This window comes from Chiloscyllium plagiosum, unplaced genomic scaffold (genome assembly GCF_037043375.1).
Source record: "Chiloscyllium plagiosum isolate Xiang-an unplaced genomic scaffold, Cpla_swu_hap1 HiC_scaffold_13, whole genome shotgun sequence".
Classification (NCBI taxonomy): Eukaryota; Metazoa; Chordata; class Chondrichthyes; order Orectolobiformes; family Hemiscylliidae; genus Chiloscyllium; species Chiloscyllium plagiosum.
The window spans coordinates 34,027,663-34,047,484 of NW_028270151.1; the positions used below are offsets into that span (position 1 = coordinate 34,027,663).

General features: G+C 37.6%; 2 protein-coding genes across 2 annotated transcripts in view; both read right to left on the reverse strand.

Annotated features, from left to right (window-relative positions):
* LOC122556387 (uncharacterized) overlaps positions 1–3,446 on the reverse strand; it is a 237,644-nt gene extending 234,198 nt beyond the window's left edge. The window contains exons 1-2 of the mRNA XM_087993952.1: positions 3,305–3,446; positions 2,003–2,101 (exon numbers count right to left, since the gene is read on the reverse strand). Coding sequence (XP_087850078.1) covers positions 2,003–2,101; positions 3,305–3,446 — 241 coding nt within the window. The remainder of the gene's footprint in view (positions 1–2,002; positions 2,102–3,304) is intronic.
* Positions 3,447–3,761: 315 nt separating this feature from the next.
* LOC148148295 (uncharacterized) lies at positions 3,762–19,774 on the reverse strand. Its single transcript, XM_087993953.1, has 15 exons — positions 19,682–19,774; positions 18,756–18,854; positions 18,117–18,209; positions 12,742–12,840; positions 12,083–12,175; positions 11,219–11,317; positions 10,543–10,635; positions 9,630–9,716; positions 8,956–9,054; positions 8,291–8,383; positions 7,369–7,467; positions 5,781–5,873; positions 4,866–4,964; positions 4,193–4,285; positions 3,762–3,772 (listed from the first exon to the last, which is right to left on the reverse strand). The coding sequence occupies exons 2-15, from the start codon at positions 18,847–18,849 to the stop codon at positions 3,762–3,764; spliced, it is 1,245 nt and encodes a 414-aa protein (XP_087850079.1). The 5' UTR covers positions 18,850–18,854; positions 19,682–19,774.
* Positions 19,775–19,822: the final 48 nt, after the last annotated feature.

The following is a 19,822-nucleotide window of genomic DNA, read 5'->3' on the forward strand; positions in this document are numbered from 1 at the left end:
TGTTCCTCCACCCTGCCAAGAATCCTGTCTTTAATCCAGTATTCAGCATTCAAGTTCAACCTTCCAATATGCATCACTCTGCATTTATTCAAGTTGAACTCCATCTGCCATTCCTCAGCCCAGCTCTGCATCCTGTCTATGCCACGCTGCAGCCTGCAACAGCCTTCGAAACTATCAATGGCACCCCCAACCCTTGTGTCATCGGCAAATATACAAACCCATCCCTCAACCTCCTCATCCAAGTCATTTATACAAACTACAAAGAGCAGAGGCCCAGGAACAGAGCCCTGCGGGACACCACTCATCACTGACCTCTGGCAGAATACTTTCCATTTACAATCACTCTCTGCCTTCTGTCAGCCAAACAATTCTGAATCCAGACAGCTAAATCTCCCTGTATCCCATATCTCTTGATTTTATGAATGAGCCTACCATCCGGAACCTTATCAAATGCCTTGCTGAACTCCATATACACCACATCCACTGCCCAACCTTCAGCGACCTGTCTTGTCACCTCCTCAGTGAACTCAATAAGATTTGTGCGGCATGAACTGCTTTTCCAAATAGTCATAAATCCTATCCCTCATTATTCTTTCCAAAACCTTGCTGATCACAGATGTAAGACTGACTGGTCTGTAATTGCCAGGGATTTCCCTATTCCCATTCTTGAAAAGAGGAACAACACTCACCTCAAACCAATCCTCTGGTACGACTCACATGGAGAGTGAGGAGTCAAAGATCTTCGCCAGCGGCTTAGCAACTTCCTTTCTCGCTTCCTGGAGCAACCTAGGATAAATCTGGTCTGGCCCTGGGGACTTATCAATCTTAACGGTTGCCAACATTTCCAGCACATCAACTTCCTCAACCTTGATCTGTTCAAGACTATTTCATGGCTCCTCATATTCTCATTCACAACAAGGTCCATTTCCTTACTGAAAACCGCAGCAAAAAACTCATTTAGGGCTTCCGCTATCTGCACAGACTTCACACACAAGTTCCCTATGCTATCCCTGACCAGCCCTATCTTCTCACTGATCATTCTGTTATTCCTCACGTATGAGTAAAATGCCTTTGGGTTCTCCCTAATCCTTCCTGCCAAGCCTTTTTTGTGCCTCCTTCTGGCTCTCCTCAGTCCATTTCTGAGCTCCTATCTAGCAAGCCTGTAATCCTCTAAAGCTGTGCTAGATATTTGCTTCCTCCATCTTACGTAAGCTGACTTCTTCCTTTTGATGAGAAGCTCCTCTGTTCTCATCATCCAAGGCTCTTTAATCTTACCTCTTCTTGTCTGTCTCAGAGGAACAAATTTATGCATCACTCGCAATAACTGCTCCTTAAACAGTTTCCACATGCCTGTTGTGCCCTTTCTGTGGAACAATTGTTCCCAGTCTGTACTTCCCAACTTCATTCTGAGAGCGTCATAATTTCCTTTTCCCCAATTCAATATCACCCCATGGTAATTGTTCTTTTCCCTCTCCATTGCTACAATAAATGTGAGGCAGTTGTGGTCACTGTCAGCAAAGTGTTCTCGCACTGTGTGACCTGACATCTGCCTTGGCTCATTGCCGAACACCAAATCCAAAATGGCCTCTCCCCTCATCAGCCTGACGACTGAATAAGTACACCTGAGCACACCTGACAAAAAAGGAAATTGGTCCAAATTCATTATTAGTTACTTAAGGCAACAGTAATGACCTTTGCTTGGATTTTGATTTAAGACAGGAATTAGCCTTATCATTTTAAATTTATTTATTCCATAATGTTGGCTGGATGGCTAGTTTGCCATGGAATGTGATGCCAACAGCACCTGTTCAATTCCTAGACTGGCTGAGATTACAATGATGGTCTCATCTTCCTAAACTCTCCCTGCATCTATTGGATGGTGCTGCACAAATGAAGATCATCAACACACATCCATCTCCAAAGAGTGTGCAGCACTATGGTCTGCTGGAAGTACGGTAAATTTAACTTTGCTGCTTGATGGCTGGATTATAATAAACCCTACCTGTTGTTTCTGGTGTTGTGGAAGTTGTCGAAGTAATCTCAGAGGTGGTTGCCCCTGGGGAAGTGCTTCCTTCTGATGTCCCAGAAGATGTCACGTATTCTAAGAATAAAATATCGATGGATCATTGTAAGTCTCCATGTATTCAGAAATAGTGCAAACTCAAAAGATAAACTTTGTTGAATTGAACTCAACCCGATTGATTACTGTATTTTTGCAATCAAGAACAATGCAACTAACCAATTATGAAATGGTTTGTTGCAGTCGGGTCTTCTATCATCAGGGAAGTCCTATATGAATTTCCAATGTATTTCAGGTATTTTGAAAACGTAATTTGTTATGAGACTATATTGATCCATTATTAAGCAGGATAAGAATATCTCTGTGAGTGCAAAACTGTTTTCAGCAGCAAGTGTCAATAGAAGAAGTGATCGGTAGTTCTTTGTGAGAAACATTATCCGAGGGCTGGTTTATGATTTTCAATTTATGCCATCGGGAAACTAAATGAAACTTTAATATTTAAGAAAATTTCAAATGTGTACAAAATTTAGTGGATATTATTAATATTTATTGCATAACAGATATGCTGAGAAATTAAAGTGAAAGGAAATAATTAGCCATGAAATTCTGAAAATAAATTAACTTTTCCCATTTAGAAAGAAAAAGAGACATTGCTGGAAAAATTCAGCAGGTCTGATAGCATCTGTGCAGAGAAAGCAGAGTTTATGTTGATGATCAATCAGAGAACAAAAGCAATTATTCCATTACATACTCGCATCAAATGATAATGATCAGTTCAATGGGTTGAATAAAACATGACAAACTCAAATGTATTTAATCACTTCATGTTATCCAACTGATCACAATCATTAGGCTTCCACAATAGATTTTATGAATGCATGCAAGTTTTTTTTCATAAAATTTTAATTTTACCACTTCAGAAAGCAGGATTTTGGTTCAAATTCATTATTAGTTACTTAGGGCAACAGTAATGACCATTGTTTGGATTTTGATTTGTGATAACTGATGAGCTGATCATTTTCAATTTGTTCACTCCCTAATGTTGGCTGGATGGCTAGTTAGTCATGTACTGTGATGCCAACAGCACAAGTTCAATTCCTAGACTGGCTGAGATTACGATGATTGTCTCATCTTCTTAAACTCTCCCTCATCTTTGGGATGGTGCTACACAAATGAAGCAAACCAACACTCATCTGTCTCTAAAGAGCGTGCAGTACTATGGTATGCTAGATGCACTGTAAATTTAAGTTTACTGCTTGATGACTAGATTGTAATAAATCCTACCTGTTGTTTCTCGTGTTGTGGAAGCAGTTGAAGCAATCTCAGAGGTGGTTGGCCCTGTGGAAGTGCTTCCTTCAGAGGTCCCAGGAGATGTCACATATTCTAAGAATAAAATATCAGTGAAACAGTGTAAGGCTCCCTGCATTCACAAGTAGTGCAAAACTAAAACAAAAATATCGCTGAATTGATGTCAAATCAATTGATTCTTATATTCTGGCACAAAACAATTAGGCAACATTTCATGCGACTGAGATCTTCCATGATCAGGAAGGGCCTGTATGCATTTCCAATACATCTCAGGCATTTTGTGAAAGTAATCTGTTGTAAGGCACTATTAGCCATTATTAACTGGGATAAGATTATTGCTGTGTGAGCAACTGTTATTAGTAGCAAATGTCAATAGAAGAGGTGATTGCTGGATCTTTGGATGAAATGCTATCAGAGGGCTGGTTTATGTCTTTCAATTTATACCTGAAGAAAACCAAATCAAATGTGAAAATTTCACAACTTCAAAAGTTTAGTGGATATTGTTAATGTTTATTGAAGAACAGATATGCTGAAAAATTAAGTTGAAAAACAATAATTAGCTTTTCAGAAATTTTGAAAATAAATTAACTTTTCCCATTTAGAAAGACAACAGAAATTGCTGGAAAACGTCTGACAGCATCTATGGAGAGAAAGCAGAGTTAAGATTTCAAGTCCAGTGACCTTTCTTCAGAACTCAAGGTTTTCCAGCAATTTCTGGTTTTGTTTTTGATTTCGCAACATCCGCAGTTCTGCTTATTTTTGCTCTCCCACTTAGTAATTATTGACTGTACTATCAATGTAGGAATTAACTGTGGAATGTTTAAAAGTGATTTGTCAGAGAGGACTTTGAAACTGTACTTTTACCAGTTGAGGATGATGTGGTTTCAGATGTGGTTATAGTTGTAGATGGTTCTGTTGAAGTAGTTTCCTCAGATGTTGAAGGTGAAGATGATGGAGCTGTTGATGTTCAATCAGAGAACAAAAGCAATTATTCAGTTTCATAGTCAAGCCAAATGATAATGTTTACTTCAATGGGTTGAATAAAACAAGACAAACACAGAAGTATTTAATCATGTCATATTATCCACCTGATCACAATAATAAGGTTTGCACAATAAATTTTATGAATACATGCCAGATTTATTAAAAACAGGTTAATTTTACCATTTCAGAAAGCAGGAAATTGGTTCAAATTCATTATTCTTTACTGAGGGCAACAGTAATGACCATTGTTTGGATTTTGATTAATAATATCACATAACATGATCATTTTTAATTTGTACACTCCCTAATGTTGGCTGCATGGCTAGTTTGCCATAGAATGTGATGTCAACAGCACCTGTTCAGTTCCTAGACTGGCTGTGATTACGATGATCATCTCATCTTCTTAACTCCCCCCATTGTCTGTTGGATGGCACTACTCAAATGAAGCTAACCAACACTCATCTGTCTCAAAAGAGCATGCAGCACTATGGTCTGCTGGGAGTATGGTGAGTTTAACTTTACTGCTTGTTGGCTGGATTGTAATAAATCCTACCTGTTGTTTCTGGTGTTGTGGAAGCTGTTGAAGTAATCTCAGAGGTGGTTGGCCCTGTGGAAGTGCTTCCTTCAGAGGTCCCAGAAGATGTCACATATTCTAAGAATAAAACATCAATGAAACACTATAAGGCATCCTTTATTCATAAATAGAGCAAACTTAAAGAAAATCCTTGCTGAATTGAACTCAAACCAATTGATTACTGTATTTTTGCACACAAAAACTATGCAACTAACTAACTATGAGATGGTTTGCTGCAATCAGGTCTTCCATGATCAGGAAGGTCTTGTATGAATTTGCATACATTTCAGCCATTTTGCGAACAGAATTTGTTATGCGACTATAATTAACCATTATTAAACAGGATAAGAATAACTCTGTGTGAGGATATCTCTTTTCAGCAGCAAAAGTCAAAATAAGAAGTGGTTTGTAGCTCTTTGTAAGAAAAATTATCAGAGGACTGGTTTATGACGTTCAATTTATGCTATCAGAAAATGAAATGAAACTTGACAATTTAAGGAGAGTTTAAATGTGTACAAACATTAGTGTCAGTCATTAATATTCATTGCAGAACAGATATGCTGAGAAATTAAATTGAAAAGAAATAAATAGCCATGAAATTCTGAAAATAAATGGACTATTCCCAAGAAAAAGAGACATTGCTGGAAAAGTTCAGCAGGTCTGATAGCATCTGTGGAGAGAAAGCAGAGTTCATGTTTCAGGTCCAGTGACCTTTCTTCAGAACTCAAGGCTTTCCAACAATTTCTGTTTTTGTTTCTGATACAGCAACATCCGTAGTTCTTTCGATTTTTGCTCTCCCATTTAGTAACTGTTGACTGTACTGTCAGTGTAGGAATTAACTGTGGCATGTTTAAAAGTGATTTGTCAGAGAGGACTTTGAACCTGAGGTTTTACCTGTTGAGGATGATGTGGTTTCAGATGTGGTTATAGTTGTAGATGGTTCTGTTGAAGTACTTTCCTCAGATGTTGAAGATGAAAATGATGTAGCTGTTGATGTTCAATCAGAGAATGAAAGCAATTATTCAGTTACATACTCACATCAAATGATAATGATCAGTTCAATGGGTTGAATGAAACATGTCAAACACGAAAGTATTTAATCACTTCATGCTTTCCACCTGATCGCAATAATTAGGTTTGCACAACAGATTTAATGAATACATGCAAGACTTATTAAAAACATGTTAATTTTACCATTTCAGAAAGCAGGAACAAAGAACATAGAACATTTCAAAATACAGCACAGTACAGGCCCTTCAGCCCACGATGTTTTGCTCAGGATTATTCCTAATTTAAAATAAAATAACCTAACCTACGCTCCCTTCCATTCACTGTTGTCCATGTGCATGTCCAACAATCACCTCAATATCCCTAATGACTCTGCTTCAACCACCACCATTGCTGGCAATGCATTCTATGCATTCACAACTCTCTGCAAAATGAATATACCTCTGACATCTCCTCTGTACCTTACTCCTAAAACATTAAAACTATGACCCTTTGTGACAGTCAATCCTGCCCTGGGGAAAAGTCTCTGGCTATCGACTCTATCCATGCCTCTCATTACCTTGTACACCTCAATCAGGTCGCCCTTCTTCCTCCTTCTCTCCAGAGAGAAACGTCCAAGCTCAGTCAACCTCTCTTCATAAGACAAGCCCTCATATTCCAGGCAGCATCCTGGTAAACCTTCTTTGTACTCTCTCCAAAGCCTTCGCATCTTTCCTATAATAGGGCAACAAGAACTGGACACAATATTCCAAGTGTGGTCTCACCAGCATTTTGTAGAGCTACAGCAAAACCTCGCAGCTCTTAAACTCGATCCCCCAATTAATGAAAGCCAAAACACCATATGCTTCCTTAACAACCCTATCCACTTGGGTGGCTAATTTGAGGGGTCTATGCACTTGAACACCAACATCCTGCTGTTCCTCCACACTGCCAAGAATTCTGTCTTTAATCCTATATTCAGCATTCAAGTTCAACCTTCCAAAATGCATCACTTTGCATGAAACCAGGTTGAACTCCATCAACCATTTCTCAACCCAGCTCTGCATCCTGTCAATGTCACGCTGCAGCCTGCAACAGCACTCAATACTATCAATGGCACCTCCAAACTTTGTGTCATTGGCAAATTTACTAACCCACCCCTCAACCTCCTCATCAAAGTCATTTGTACAAACTACAAAAAGCAGAGGCCCAAGAATACAGCCTAATCATTTTAAACTTGTTTATTCCATAATGTTGGCTGGATGGCTAGTTTGCCATGGAATGTGATACCAACAGCACCTGTTCAATTCCTAGACTGGCTGAGATTATGATGATGGTCTCATCTTCTTAAACTCTCCGTTGTCTGTTGGATGTGCTACACAAATAAACCTCACCAACACACATATGTCTCTGAAGTGTGTGCAGCACTATGGTCTGCTGGAAATACAATAACTTTAACTGTACTGCTTGATGGCTGGATTGTAATATATCCTACCTGTTGTTTCTAGTGTTGTGGAAGCTGTCGAAGCAATCTCAGAGGTGGTTTCCCCTGGGGAAGTGCTTCCTTCAGAGGTCCCAGAAGACGCCACGTATTCTAAGAATAAAATTTCAATGAAACAGCGTAAGTGTCCCTGTATTCACAGATAATGCAAACTTAAAGAAAAACTTTGTTGAGTTGAACCCAACCGATTAATTACTGTATTCTTGCACACAAAAATATGCATTTAACCAACTATGAGATGGTTTGTTGCCATCAGGTCGTCCATGATCAGGACGGCCCTATATGAATCTCCAATATATTTCAGGCATTTTGCACATGTAATTTGTTACGAGACTATATTTATCCGTTATTAAGCAGGATAAGAATATCTCTGTGAGCAAAACTGTTTTCAGCAGCAAATGTCATTAGAAGGAGTGATTGGTAGTTCTTTGTAAGAAACATTATCAGAGGACTAGTTTATGACTTTCAATTTATGCCTTCAGAAAACCAAATGAAACTTGAAAATTGATGGAGATTTCAAATGTGTACAAACTTTAGTGTAAGTCATTAATATTTATTGAAGAATAGATATGCTGAGAAATTAAATTGAAAGGAAATAATTAGCCATGAAATTCTGAAAATAAATGAACTATTCCCATTTAGAAACAAAGAGACATTGGTGAAAAAATTCAGCAGGTCTGATAGTATCTGTGGAGAGAAAGCAGAGTTCATGTTTCAGGTCCAGTGACCTTTTCTTCAGAACTCAAAGCTTTCCAACAACTTCTGTGTTTGTTTCTGATACAGCAACATACGCAATTCTTTTGGGTTTTGCTCTCCCATTTAGAAATTGTCGACTGTACGGTCAGTTCACAGTAGGAATTAACTGTGGCATGTTTAAAAGTGATTTGTCAGAGAGGACTTTGAACCTGACGTTTACCTGTTGAGGATGATGTGGTTTCAGATGTGGTTAATGTTGTAGATGGTTCTGTTGAAGAACTTGCTTCTGATGTTGAAGGTGAAGATGGCGTAGCTATTGATGTTCAATCCAAGAACGAAAGCAATTATTCAGTTACATACTCATTTCAAATGATACCGATCAGTTCAATGGGTTGAATAAAACATAACAAATGCAAAAGTATTTAATCACTTCATATCATTCACCTGATCACAATCATTAGGCATCCACAATGGATTTTATGAATGCATGCAAGATAAGATGTTAATTTAACCATTTCAGAAAGGAGGAAATTGTTTCAAATTGATTGTTTGTTACTGAGGGCAACAGTAATAACCTTTGTTTGGATTTTGATTTATGATAGGATATAGCATGATCATTTTTGATTTGTTCACTCCCTAATGATAGCTGGAGGGCTAGTTAGCCATGGATTGTGATGCCAACAGCACCAGTTCAATCCCTAGACTGGCTGAGATTACGATGATGGTCTCATCTTCCTAAACTCTCCCCTCATTTTTCGGATGGTGCTACTCAAATGAAGATCACGAACACTCATCTGTCTTGAAAGAGTGTGCAGCACTATGGTCTGCTGGATGTACAGTAAATTTAACTTTACTGCTTGATGGCTGGATTGTAATAAATCCTACCTGTTGTTTCTGGTGTTGTAGAAGCTTTCGAAGTAATCTCAGAGGTAGTTGCCCCTGTGGAAGTGCTTTTTTCAGAGGTCCCAGAAGATGTCACATATTCTAAGAATAAAATATCAAAGAAATATTCTAAGGCATCCTGTATTCATAAACAGTGACAAATTAAAACAAACTTCACTGAAATTAATTATTCAGTTACATAGTCACACCAAATGATAATGATCAGTTCAATGAGTTGAAAAAAACATAACAAACACAAAAATATTTAATCACTTCATATTATTCCCCTGGTCACAATATTAAAGATTGCAATAGCATTTTATGAATACCTGCAAGACATTTAAAGGATGTTAATTTTACCACAACAGAAAGCAGGAAATTAGTTCAAATTCATTATTTGTTTCTTTGTTTATTGTTAGGAATTTGCTTTATGATAGGAGACAGCATCAAAATGTTTATTTGTTTAATGTTGGCCGGATGGCTAGTTTGCCATGATGCCAACAGCACCAGTTCAATTTCTAGATTGGCTGAGATTACGATAATGTTCTCATCTTCTTAACTCTCCCCTCGACTGTTGGATGGTGCTCACCAACACACATCTGACCAGCATTATGGTCTGCAGAACGTGCAGCATATTTAACTTTACTGCTTGATGGCTAGATTGTAATAAATCCTACCTGTTGTTTCTGGTGTTGTGGAAGGGGTATTGGTGGTTGATCCTGTGGAAGTGCTTTCTCCTGAGGTCCCAGACGATGTCACATATTCTAAGAATAAAATATCAATGAAACACTGTAAGGCTCCCTGTATTCATCAGTAGTGCAAAATTAAAAGGAAAGCATCGCTGAATTGAAGTCAAACCGATTGATTACTGTATTCTTGCACAAAATAAATTTTGCAACATCTGATGTGAGAGAGATGGTTTGCAACAGCCAGATCTTCCATGATCAGGAAGGGCCTAAATGAATTTCCAATATATTTCTGGCAGTTTGTGAAAGTAATCTGTTGTAAGGCGATACTTATCCATTATTAAGCAGGATAAGAATATCTCTGTGTGAGCCACCCTGTTATGAGCAGCAAATATCAATAGAAGAAGTGATTGTTGGATTTTTGGATGAAATGCTATCAGAGGGATGATTTATGTCTTTCAATTTGCACCAGAAGCAAACCAAATCAATCTTGAAAATTTAAAAAGATTTGAAAAGTGTACAAATTTTAGTGGATATTGTGAATGTTTATTGAAGAACAGATATGCTGAGAAATTAAATTGAAAAGCGATAATTAGCCATGAAATTCTGAAAATAAACAAACTTTTCCCATTTGGAAAGAAAAACAGAAATTGCTGGAAAGAGTCAGCACGTCTGACAGCATCTGTGGAGAGAAAGAGGATTTTTTTTCAAGTCCAGTGACCTTTCTTCAGAACTCAAGGTTTTCAAACAATTTCTGTTTTTGTTTCTGATACAGAAACATCTGCAGTTCTTTTGCTTTCAGCTCTCCCATTTAGAAACCATCGACTGCACTGTCAGTGTAGGAATTAACTGTGGCATGTTTTTAAGTGATTTGACAGAACAACCTTTGAACCTGCAGTTTTACCTGTTGAGGATGATGTGGTTTCAGATGTGGTTATAGTTGTAGATGGTCCTGTTGAAGTAGTTTCCTCAGATGCTGAAGGTGAAGATGATGGAGCTGTTGATGTTCAATCAGAGAACAAAAGCAATTATTCAGTTTCATAGTCAGGCCAAATGATAATGTTTACTTCAATGGGTTGAATAAAACAAGACAAACACAGAAGTATTTGATCATATCATATTATCCACCTGATCACAATAATTAGGTTTGCACAACAGATTTTATGAATATATGCAAGATTTTCTTTTTAAAAAGTCTTAATTTTACCATTTCAGAAAGCAGGAACTTGGTTCACATTCATTGTTAGCTACTTAGGGCAACAGTAATGGCCTTTGATTGGATTTTGATTTGTGATAACAGATGACCTGATCATTTTCAATCTGTTCACTCCCTAATGTTGGCTGGATGGCTAGTTTGCCATGGAATGTGATGCCAACAGCACAAGTTTAATTCCTAGACTGGCTGAGATTACGATGATGGCCTCATCTTCTTAAACTCTCCCCGTGTCTGTCAGATGGTGCTACACAAATGAAGATCACCAACACCCATCTATCTCCAAATACCGTGCAGCACTATGGTCCACTGGGAGTATGGTAAATTTAACTGTACTGCTTGATGGCTGGATTGTAATAAATCCTACCTGTTGCTTCTGGTGTTGTGGAAGCTGTCGAAGTAATCTCAGAGGTGGTTGCCCCTGTGGAAGTACTTCCTTCGGAGGTCCCAGACGATGTCACATATTCTAAGAATAAAATATCAATGAAACACATAAGGATCTCTGTATTCACCAGTAGTGCAAACTTAAAGAAAAACATAATTGAATTGAAATCAAACCGATTGATTACTGTATTCTTGCACACAAAAATCATGCAACTAACCAACTATGAATTTCCAATATATTTCAGGCATTTTCCAAACAGAATTTGTTACAAGACAATATTTATCCATTATTAAGCAAATAAGAATACCTCTGTGTAAGCAAAACTGTTTTCAGCAGCAAATCTCAATAGAAGAAGTGATCAGTAGTTCTTTGTAAGAAACATTATCTGAGGGCTGGTGTATGACTTCCAATTTATGCCATCAGGAAATCAAATGAAACTTGAACAATTTTCAAACATTTAAAAACTTTAGTGTATGTCATTCATATTTATTATGGAACTAATATGCTGAGAAATTAAATTGAAAAGAAATAATTAGCTATGAAATTCTGGAAATAAATTTACTGTTCTTGTTTAGAAAGAAAAAGAGACATTGCTGGAAGAATTCAACAGGTCTGATAACATCTATGGAGAGAAAGCATAGTGAATGTTTCAGGTCCAGTGACCCTTCTTCAGAACTCAAGGTTTTCCAACAATATCTGTTTTTATTTCCAATACAGCAACATCTGCACTTCTTTTGGTTTTTGCTCTCCCATTTAGAAACTGTTGACTGTACGGTCAGTGTAGGAATTAACTGTGGCATGTTTAAAAGTGATTTGTCAAAGAGGACTTTGAACCTGAAGTTTTACCTGTTAAGGATGATGTGGTTTCAGATGTGGTTATAGTTGTAGATGATTCTGTTGAAGAACTTGCCCCTGATGTTGAAGGTGAAGTGGATGTAGCTGTTGATGTTCAATCAGAGAACGAAAGCAATTATTCAGTTACATACTCACATCAAAAGATAATGATCAGTTCAATGGGTTGAATAAAACATGACAAACACAAAAGTATTTAATCACTTCATATTATTCACATGATCACAATAGTTAGGTTTGCACAATGGATTTTATGAATGCATACAAGATTAATAAAAGTGTAAATTTTACCATTTCAGAAAGCAGGAAATTAGTTCAAATTCAATATTAGATACTTAGGGCAATAATAATCACATTTGTTTGGAATTTGATTCACGATCGGAAATAGCCCTATCATTTTAAATTTGTTTATTACATAATGTAGACTGGATGGCTAATTTGCCATGGAATGTGATGCCAACAGCACCAGTTCAATTCCTGGACTGGCTGAGAGTATGATGATGGTCTTGTCTTCTTAAACTCCCCCTCGTCAGTCGGATGGTGCTACACGAATGAAGCTCGCTGACACATGTCTGTCTCTAAAGAGTGTGCAGTACTATGATCTGCTGGAATTTAACTTTACTGCTTGCTGGCTGAATTGTAATAAATCCTACCTGTTGTCTCTGGTATTGTGGAAGCTGTCGAAGTAATCTCAGAGGTGGTTGTCCCTGTGGAAGTGCTTCCTTCGGAGGTCCCAGATGATGTTACATATTCTAAGAATAAAACATCAATGAAACAATGTAAGGCTCCCTGCATTCATAGGTAGTGCAAAATGAAAAGAAAAACAAAGAAGTCAAACTGATTGTTTACTCTATTCTTGCACACAAAAAATTGTGCAACATCTGATGTGAGTGAAATGGTTAGCAACAGCCAGATCTTCCATCATCCGGAAGGGCCTGTGTGAACTTCCAGTATATTTCAGGCACTTTGTGAAAGTTATGTGTTATGAGGCGATATTTAGCCATTATTAAGCAGGGTAAAAATATTTCTGTGTGAGCAACACGGTTATGAGCAGCAAATGTCAATAGAAGAAATGATTGCTGGTTCTTTGCATGAAATGCTATCAGAGGGCTGGTTTATGTCTTTCAATTAACACCAGAAGAAAATCAAATCAATCCTGAAAACTTAAGGAGATTTCAAACGTGGACAGATTTTAGTAGATATTGTTAATATTTATTGAAGGACAGATATGCTGAGATATAAAATTGAAAAGCAATAATGAGCCATGAAATTCTGAAATAAATGAACATTTCCCAATCAGAAAGAAAAAAATGGAAATTGCTGGAAAAATATCAGCACGTCTAGCAGCATCTGTGGAGAGAAAGCAGAGTTAATATTTCAGGTCCAGTGACCCATCTTCAGAACTCAAGGTTTTCCAGCAATTTCTGTTTTTGTTTCTAATATACTGTTATGAAGATGTGTGTGCACTATATCTTTAAAAGAGTTAGAAGCCAGAAGAAATATGTGACAGCACCAAGTGTTCTTACTGAGGTAACAATGTAACACTGGATTGAAAGCTAGATTTGCTGAGTTGCCTGGAAACGACAAAACAAATTTAAATTAGACCAATCAGTTTAACTTACATCCTGAAAAATACCAAACTCCAATCGAGTTTGAATTTAGTATATTGACAGTCTTCATATCCAATGACACAACCTGATGCTTTGGAGATATAAGACCAGGGTAAAGTGAACAGTTGAGAGAGGAACTGCCAAGCTACCAGCATGTCAAGACTGCCTGAAAAATAGCTCTCTTAAAAGTACCTTTATCGATCAGTAACCTGTAATGCAGAATCCCTAAGAAGTTTTGCTTTGTAAATCTTAATTCAGAGTTTTATCGGGCTAACATTATGGAAGGGGAGATAGCTTAGTGGAAGATGTTATAAGTAATTGTTATTTAATTATTCTCTGTTATACTTTAAGAAATGAAATTGTTAATTTTTACTTTAAATAGTTCTTGGCCTAACAAATATTTACAGATTTCTGCACAGGATAAATCTTTTCCATATTGCTGCTTTAAATTAAGCAGGAGTGTTTACCCCATGTCGTAACAGTTTGGTGGCTTGGGCCTGTGATTTGAACTACTTTGATTTGAATAGATTTGAATAGATTCGAGGGTACGAAAAATCCCAGCAGATATAAACCCTTGCAGGTTAGTGTCCATATCTTTAAATAAAACATAGGTGAGGCAATTAGTTTAATTTTGGTGAATTGTGATTGATTGAATTAAAAGTGAGAGAAATGGCCATAAAATTGCTAAAGAAGTTCTGGGATTTGAAGATGATTCTTAAATTTGCCAATAATGTTTAGAAGGAAAGAAAAAGGCCATACTTTTAGAATTAGCAAATAAGTTAGATTTGGGTTTAACTAAGGACAAAAATAAACCTGAAATTGTAAGGGAGTTACTCAAACTCAAAGGGTGTGTCAGAAGAACAAACAAGTGCAGTAGAGGTAGAAAAACTTCAATTACAATTGAGGAAAATGGAGTTAGAAGATAAACAGAGAGAGAAAAAAGTGGGAGGAAGCGAGAGGAAAAAAAGAGAAGGTTCTTCGCTGAGCAAAGAAAGAGAGAAGAAACGAAGAGAGAGAGAGAGATGAGAGAGAAAGAGGAAAAAGAAAGAGAGACGGTTCTTAGCTGAGCATAAAGAGAAAGAATTTGAACTTAAAAAATTGTGAATTAGTCAGCAAAGTCGAGTTAACAGGATGGAGATTAAAAGACAAGGTAATGATATATACAAATATGTCAACACTTTGCCACATTTGATGAGAAAGATGTTGAAGCCTTCTTTATTTCTTTTGAAAACTTGGCTAGACAGATGGAGTAGTCCAAGGATTTATGGGTAATGCTAGTTCAGACTAAACTGGTCGGTGAGCCAGTGAGGTATTTGTTGCACTGTCAGATGAGGGGTCAAGTGATTATAAAGAGGTTAAACAGGCTTGTTTAAGTGCTTATGCACTGGTACCAGAAGAATATAGACAGCAGTTCAGAAACACAAAGAAGGAACCAGGTCAGACTTATGTTGAGTTTGAAAGAATTAAACATAATCATTTTGATCGATAGGTGTGTGCTTTGAAAATCGATAAGACTTTTGAGGTTCTAAGATTATTCTGCTGGACGAGTTTGAAAACTTACTTCCAGAGATTGTAAGAATTCAAGTGGAGGAACAGGAAGTTCAGGAAATGAGATGGGTAGCAGAATTAGCAGATGAGTACATGTTGGTGTGTACAATAAGCTTCCAGCCAGAATTTCGTCCTGTGAAGGATAGAAGTTGGAAGAAAGGGAGATCCGACACTATGAAACCAAGAGTAGAGAGCACTGCTAACTATTTACCACAGGATAGAAAAGAAGCCCAAGAGGGTGGACAGGAGGTGAAAGACCTCAGGAGTTTTCACTGTTATGGAGTGGGACACAGAAAATTACAGTGCTGGTGGTTTTAGAAGGGCACTGGGAAAAGGTGTTTTCACCTCCAGAAGGTGGGACATGTAAAGTCACAGTGCTGGTCGTTATAGAAAGGCACTGTGGGAAAAAATATGGTTAAAAAAAAGCTAAGCCAGTGGCATTAGTGAAGGTAGTAAAGGAGACCCCTGAAGAGTCGAGAAGCTGCAGGAGAGTGTACAGCCTAGGCAAGGCCTGGGTATGGAGTTAGTACCTGATCTCTGCAAAGAATTTGCCTCTGTGGGTAAAGTTTACTCAGAAAGAACAGGGGCAAAGGACAAGAAGTTATAATTTTGAGAGATACAGGATCTAACCAGTTGCTGATAGTAACGGATGAGCGAATATGCCCTCTTTCTGATCTGTTACCTGAAAGTGTGGAAATTTGTGGGATAGATGGACAGGAATGTAGCTTATGTAAGATCAGGGTGGAGTGCCGATTTAAGACTGGGGAAGTTACAGTGGGAGTGATTGACAGAGTATCAGTTCCAGGAGTTCAGTTTGTTCTTGGGAATGATTTGGCAGAATCCAAGGTGGGAGTGAGACCCCTTGTTGTGGAGAAGCCCAAGGAAGACCAAGAAACTGAGGAGTTAAAACAGAAATATCCTGCTATTTTCCCAGACTGTGTGGTAACCAGATCCCACTATCATAAGTCACAGCACAAAGTGAATAGAAAAGAGAAAGATGAAGGAGTTGAGGATCAGTCAGCAGATACCCTGTTTGACATAATGGTGCAGGAAAAAACTGAACAGGCAGAGGGTCAGACAGAAGTGTTTCATCCTGAAAGACTAAGAGACTTGCAACGACAAGACAAGATGATAAAAGATACATATGTGGATGCGTACTCCAAAAAGGAGGCAGAGAATATTCCTGAGGGTTATTATCTGAAAGATAGAATCCTAAGGCAGAAATGGAAACCACGGCAGGTTAGTGCAGAGGAGAAATGGGCTGAAGTGCACCAGATTGTGTTGCCGGTAGCATACAGACACGCTAGTGTTATGGATGACACGTGAACTACCTGTAGAAGGTCATCTAAGAGTACGAAAGACTCAGGCTAAGGTACAAACACATTTTTATTGGCCTGGAATGCACAAGGATGTGGTTAACTTTTGCCCTTATGTATCATACATGCCAAATGTCAGCCACAGGCGGTAATAAAGCCAGCACCTTTGTTGCTAATTCCTGCATTTGAAGATCCTTTCACGTGGGTTATAATTGATTGTGTGGGAACCAGTACTTGTTAACCATAATGGATGCGTCTACCAGATTTGGGAGGCAATTCCATTATGGAGTATCAAGGCAAAAAAGGGTGGTTGAGGAGTTAGTGGCTTTCTTCACATGGAATGGGCTTCCGAGAGTGATTCAGTGGAACCAAGGGTTCCAGGAGTTCAGTTTGTTTAAGGAGGTTATAGATTGCTTAGGTATACAGCACTCTAAATCCATTGCGTATCATGCTGACACCCAGGGAGCTTTAGAAAGGTGACATCAGACCTTGAAGAACATGTCGAGAGCATACTGTCAGGATTACCCGAATAATTGGGATTAAGGTATCCCATTTGTATTGCTTGTGATTAGAGATGACCCAAATGAATCTATTCAGTTCACTCCCTTTGAGTTAATATTCAGTCATGATGTGAGAGGCCCTTTGAAATAAATTAAAGAAAAATTGACAGGACCAAAGTCGGAGATCTCACATTTAGATTATGTACCGGAGGTGTATGGTTCATTTTTTATTAAGGGGGGAGGTGTTATGAAGATGTGGTGTACTGTATCTTTACGAGAGTTAGAAGCCAGAAGAAACACATGACAACACCAAGTGTTGGCAATAAGGTAACAATATAACACTGGGTCGAAAGCTATATTAGCTGGGTTGCCTGGAAATGACAAAACAGATTCGAATTAGGCCTATCAGTTTAAATTATGCCCTGAAAAATAGCAAACTCCAATCCAGTTTTTATTTAGTATATTGACAATTTTAAAGCCAATTACACAATCTGATGCTTTGGGATATAAGACAGGGGAAATTGAACAGTTGAGAGGAGAACTGCCAAGCTACCAGTATGTAAAGACTGCCTGAAAAATAGCTCTCTTAAAGGTACCTTTATTGATCAGTAACGTGTGAAGCAGAATCTCCAAGAAGAAGAAGAAGACAGGAATTCAATGAAAACTGAAAGCTGCCTGGTTTTGAGATAAGAGGTTTTGTTTTGTATATCTTCATTGGGAGTTTTATGAGACAAGTATTGTGGAAGGGGAAGGTTAAAGCTAGGTTAAAGGAAGAAGTTGCAATTAATTGTTATTTCATTATTCTCTGTTATACTTTTAAAAATAAAGTTGTTAATTTTTATTTTAAATCGTTCTTGGCTTATCAAATTTTCACAGATTACTGCATGGGATAAATCTTTTCTGTGTTTAAGTGAGATTACCCATGTCATAACATATTGCAACATCTGCAGTTCTTTTGGGTTTTGCTCTCCTATTTAGAAACTGTCAGTGTAGGAATTAACTGTGGCATGTTTGAAAGTGATATGTCAGAGAGGACTTTGAGCCTGAAGCTTACCTGTTGAGGATGATGTGGTTTTAGATGTGGTTATAGTTGTAGATGGTTCTGTTGAAGAACTTGCCTCTGATGTTGAAGGTGAAGATGATGTAGCTGTTGATGTTCAATCAGAACGAAAGCAATTATTCAGTTACATACTCACATCAAAGATAATGATCAGTTCAATGGGTTGAATGAAACGTAACAAACACAAAAGTATTTATTCACATCATATTATCCACCTGATCAGAATAATTAGGCTTCCACAACAGATTTAATGAATACATGCAAGATTTTTAAAAAAATGTTAATTTTACCATTTCAGAAACTAGGAAATTGGTTCAAATTAATTATTAATTAATTAGGGCAACAGTAATGACCTTTGTTTAGATTTTGATTTATGATAGCAGATAGTCTGATTATTTTTAATTTGTTTATTCCCTAATGTTGGTTGGATGTCTCGTTGGCCTTGGAATGTGAAGCCAACAGCACCTGTTCAATTCTCATCTTCTTAAACTCTCCCTTGTCCGTCAGATGGTGCTACTCAAATAAAGCTAACCAACACTCGTCTGTCTCCAAAGAGTGTGCAGCACTGTGGTCTGCTGGATGTACAGTAAACTTAATTTTACTTCTTGATAGCCAGATTGTAATAAATCCTACCTGTTGTTTCTGGAGTTGTGGAAGCTGTCGAAGTAATCTCAGAGGTAGTTGTCCCTGTGGAAGTGGTTGTTTCTGTGGTCGCAGATGATGTCATATATTCTGAAGATGACATATCAATGAAAGAGTGTAAGTCTCCCTGTATTCATCATTCGTGCAAAATTAAAAGAAAAACATCACTGACTAGAACTCAAGCTGATTGATTAGTCCAGTCTTGAACACAAATGTTATGCAACATCTGATGCGAGTGAAATGGTTTACCACAGCCAGGTCATCCATGATCAGGAAAGTCTTATATGAATTTCCAATATATTTCAGGTATTTTGGAACAGTAATCTGTTATGAGACTATATTTATCCATTATTAAGCAGGATAAGAATATCTCTGAGTGAGCAAAACTGTTTTTAGTAGTAAATGTCATTATAAGAAGTGATTGGTAGTTCTTTGTAAGAAACATTATCAAAGAGCTGATGTATGACTTCCAATTTATGCCATTAGGAAACTAAATGAAACTTGAAAATTTGAGAAAATTTCAAATGTGTACAAATTGTAGTGTATGTTGTTAATATTTATTGAATAACAGATATGCTGAGAAATGAAATTGAAAGGCAACAATTAGCTATGAAATTCTGAAAATAAATGAACTTTTCCCATTTAGAAAGGAAAACAGAAATTGCTGGAAAAGTTCAGCAGGTCAGGCAGCACGTCTGGAGAGACAGCAGTGTTTATATTTCAGGTCCAGTGACCTTCCTTCGGAACTCAAGGCTTTCCAACAATTTCTATTTTTGTTTCTGTTACAGCAACATTCACAGTTCTTTTGAGTTTTACTCTGCCATTTAATAATTGTCAACTGTACTGTCAGTGTAGGAATTAACAGTGGCACGCTTAAAAGTGATTTGTCAGAGAGGACTTTGAACCTGAAGTTTTACCTGTTGAGGATGATGTGGTTTCAGATGTGGTTATAGTTGTAGATGATTCTGTTGAAGAACTTGCCTCTGATGTTGAAGGTGAAGATGATGTCGCTGTTGATGTTCAATCAGAGAATGAAAGCAGTTATTCAGTAACATAGT

Excerpts from the sequence above, each read along its gene's own strand:
- LOC148148295 (XM_087993953.1), bottom strand. The coding sequence starts at position 18,849 with ATGACATCATCTGCGACCACAGAAACAACCACTTCCACAGGGACAACT. Across the intron at positions 12,841-18,116 it reads AACCACATCATCCTCAACAG|AATATGTAACATCATCTGGG; the intron begins GTAAGCTTCAGG and ends TTTTATTCTTAG. Across the intron at positions 4,286-4,865 it reads CACAACACCAGAAACAACAG|CTCCATCATCTTCACCTTCA; the intron begins GTAGGATTTATT and ends GAACATCAACAG.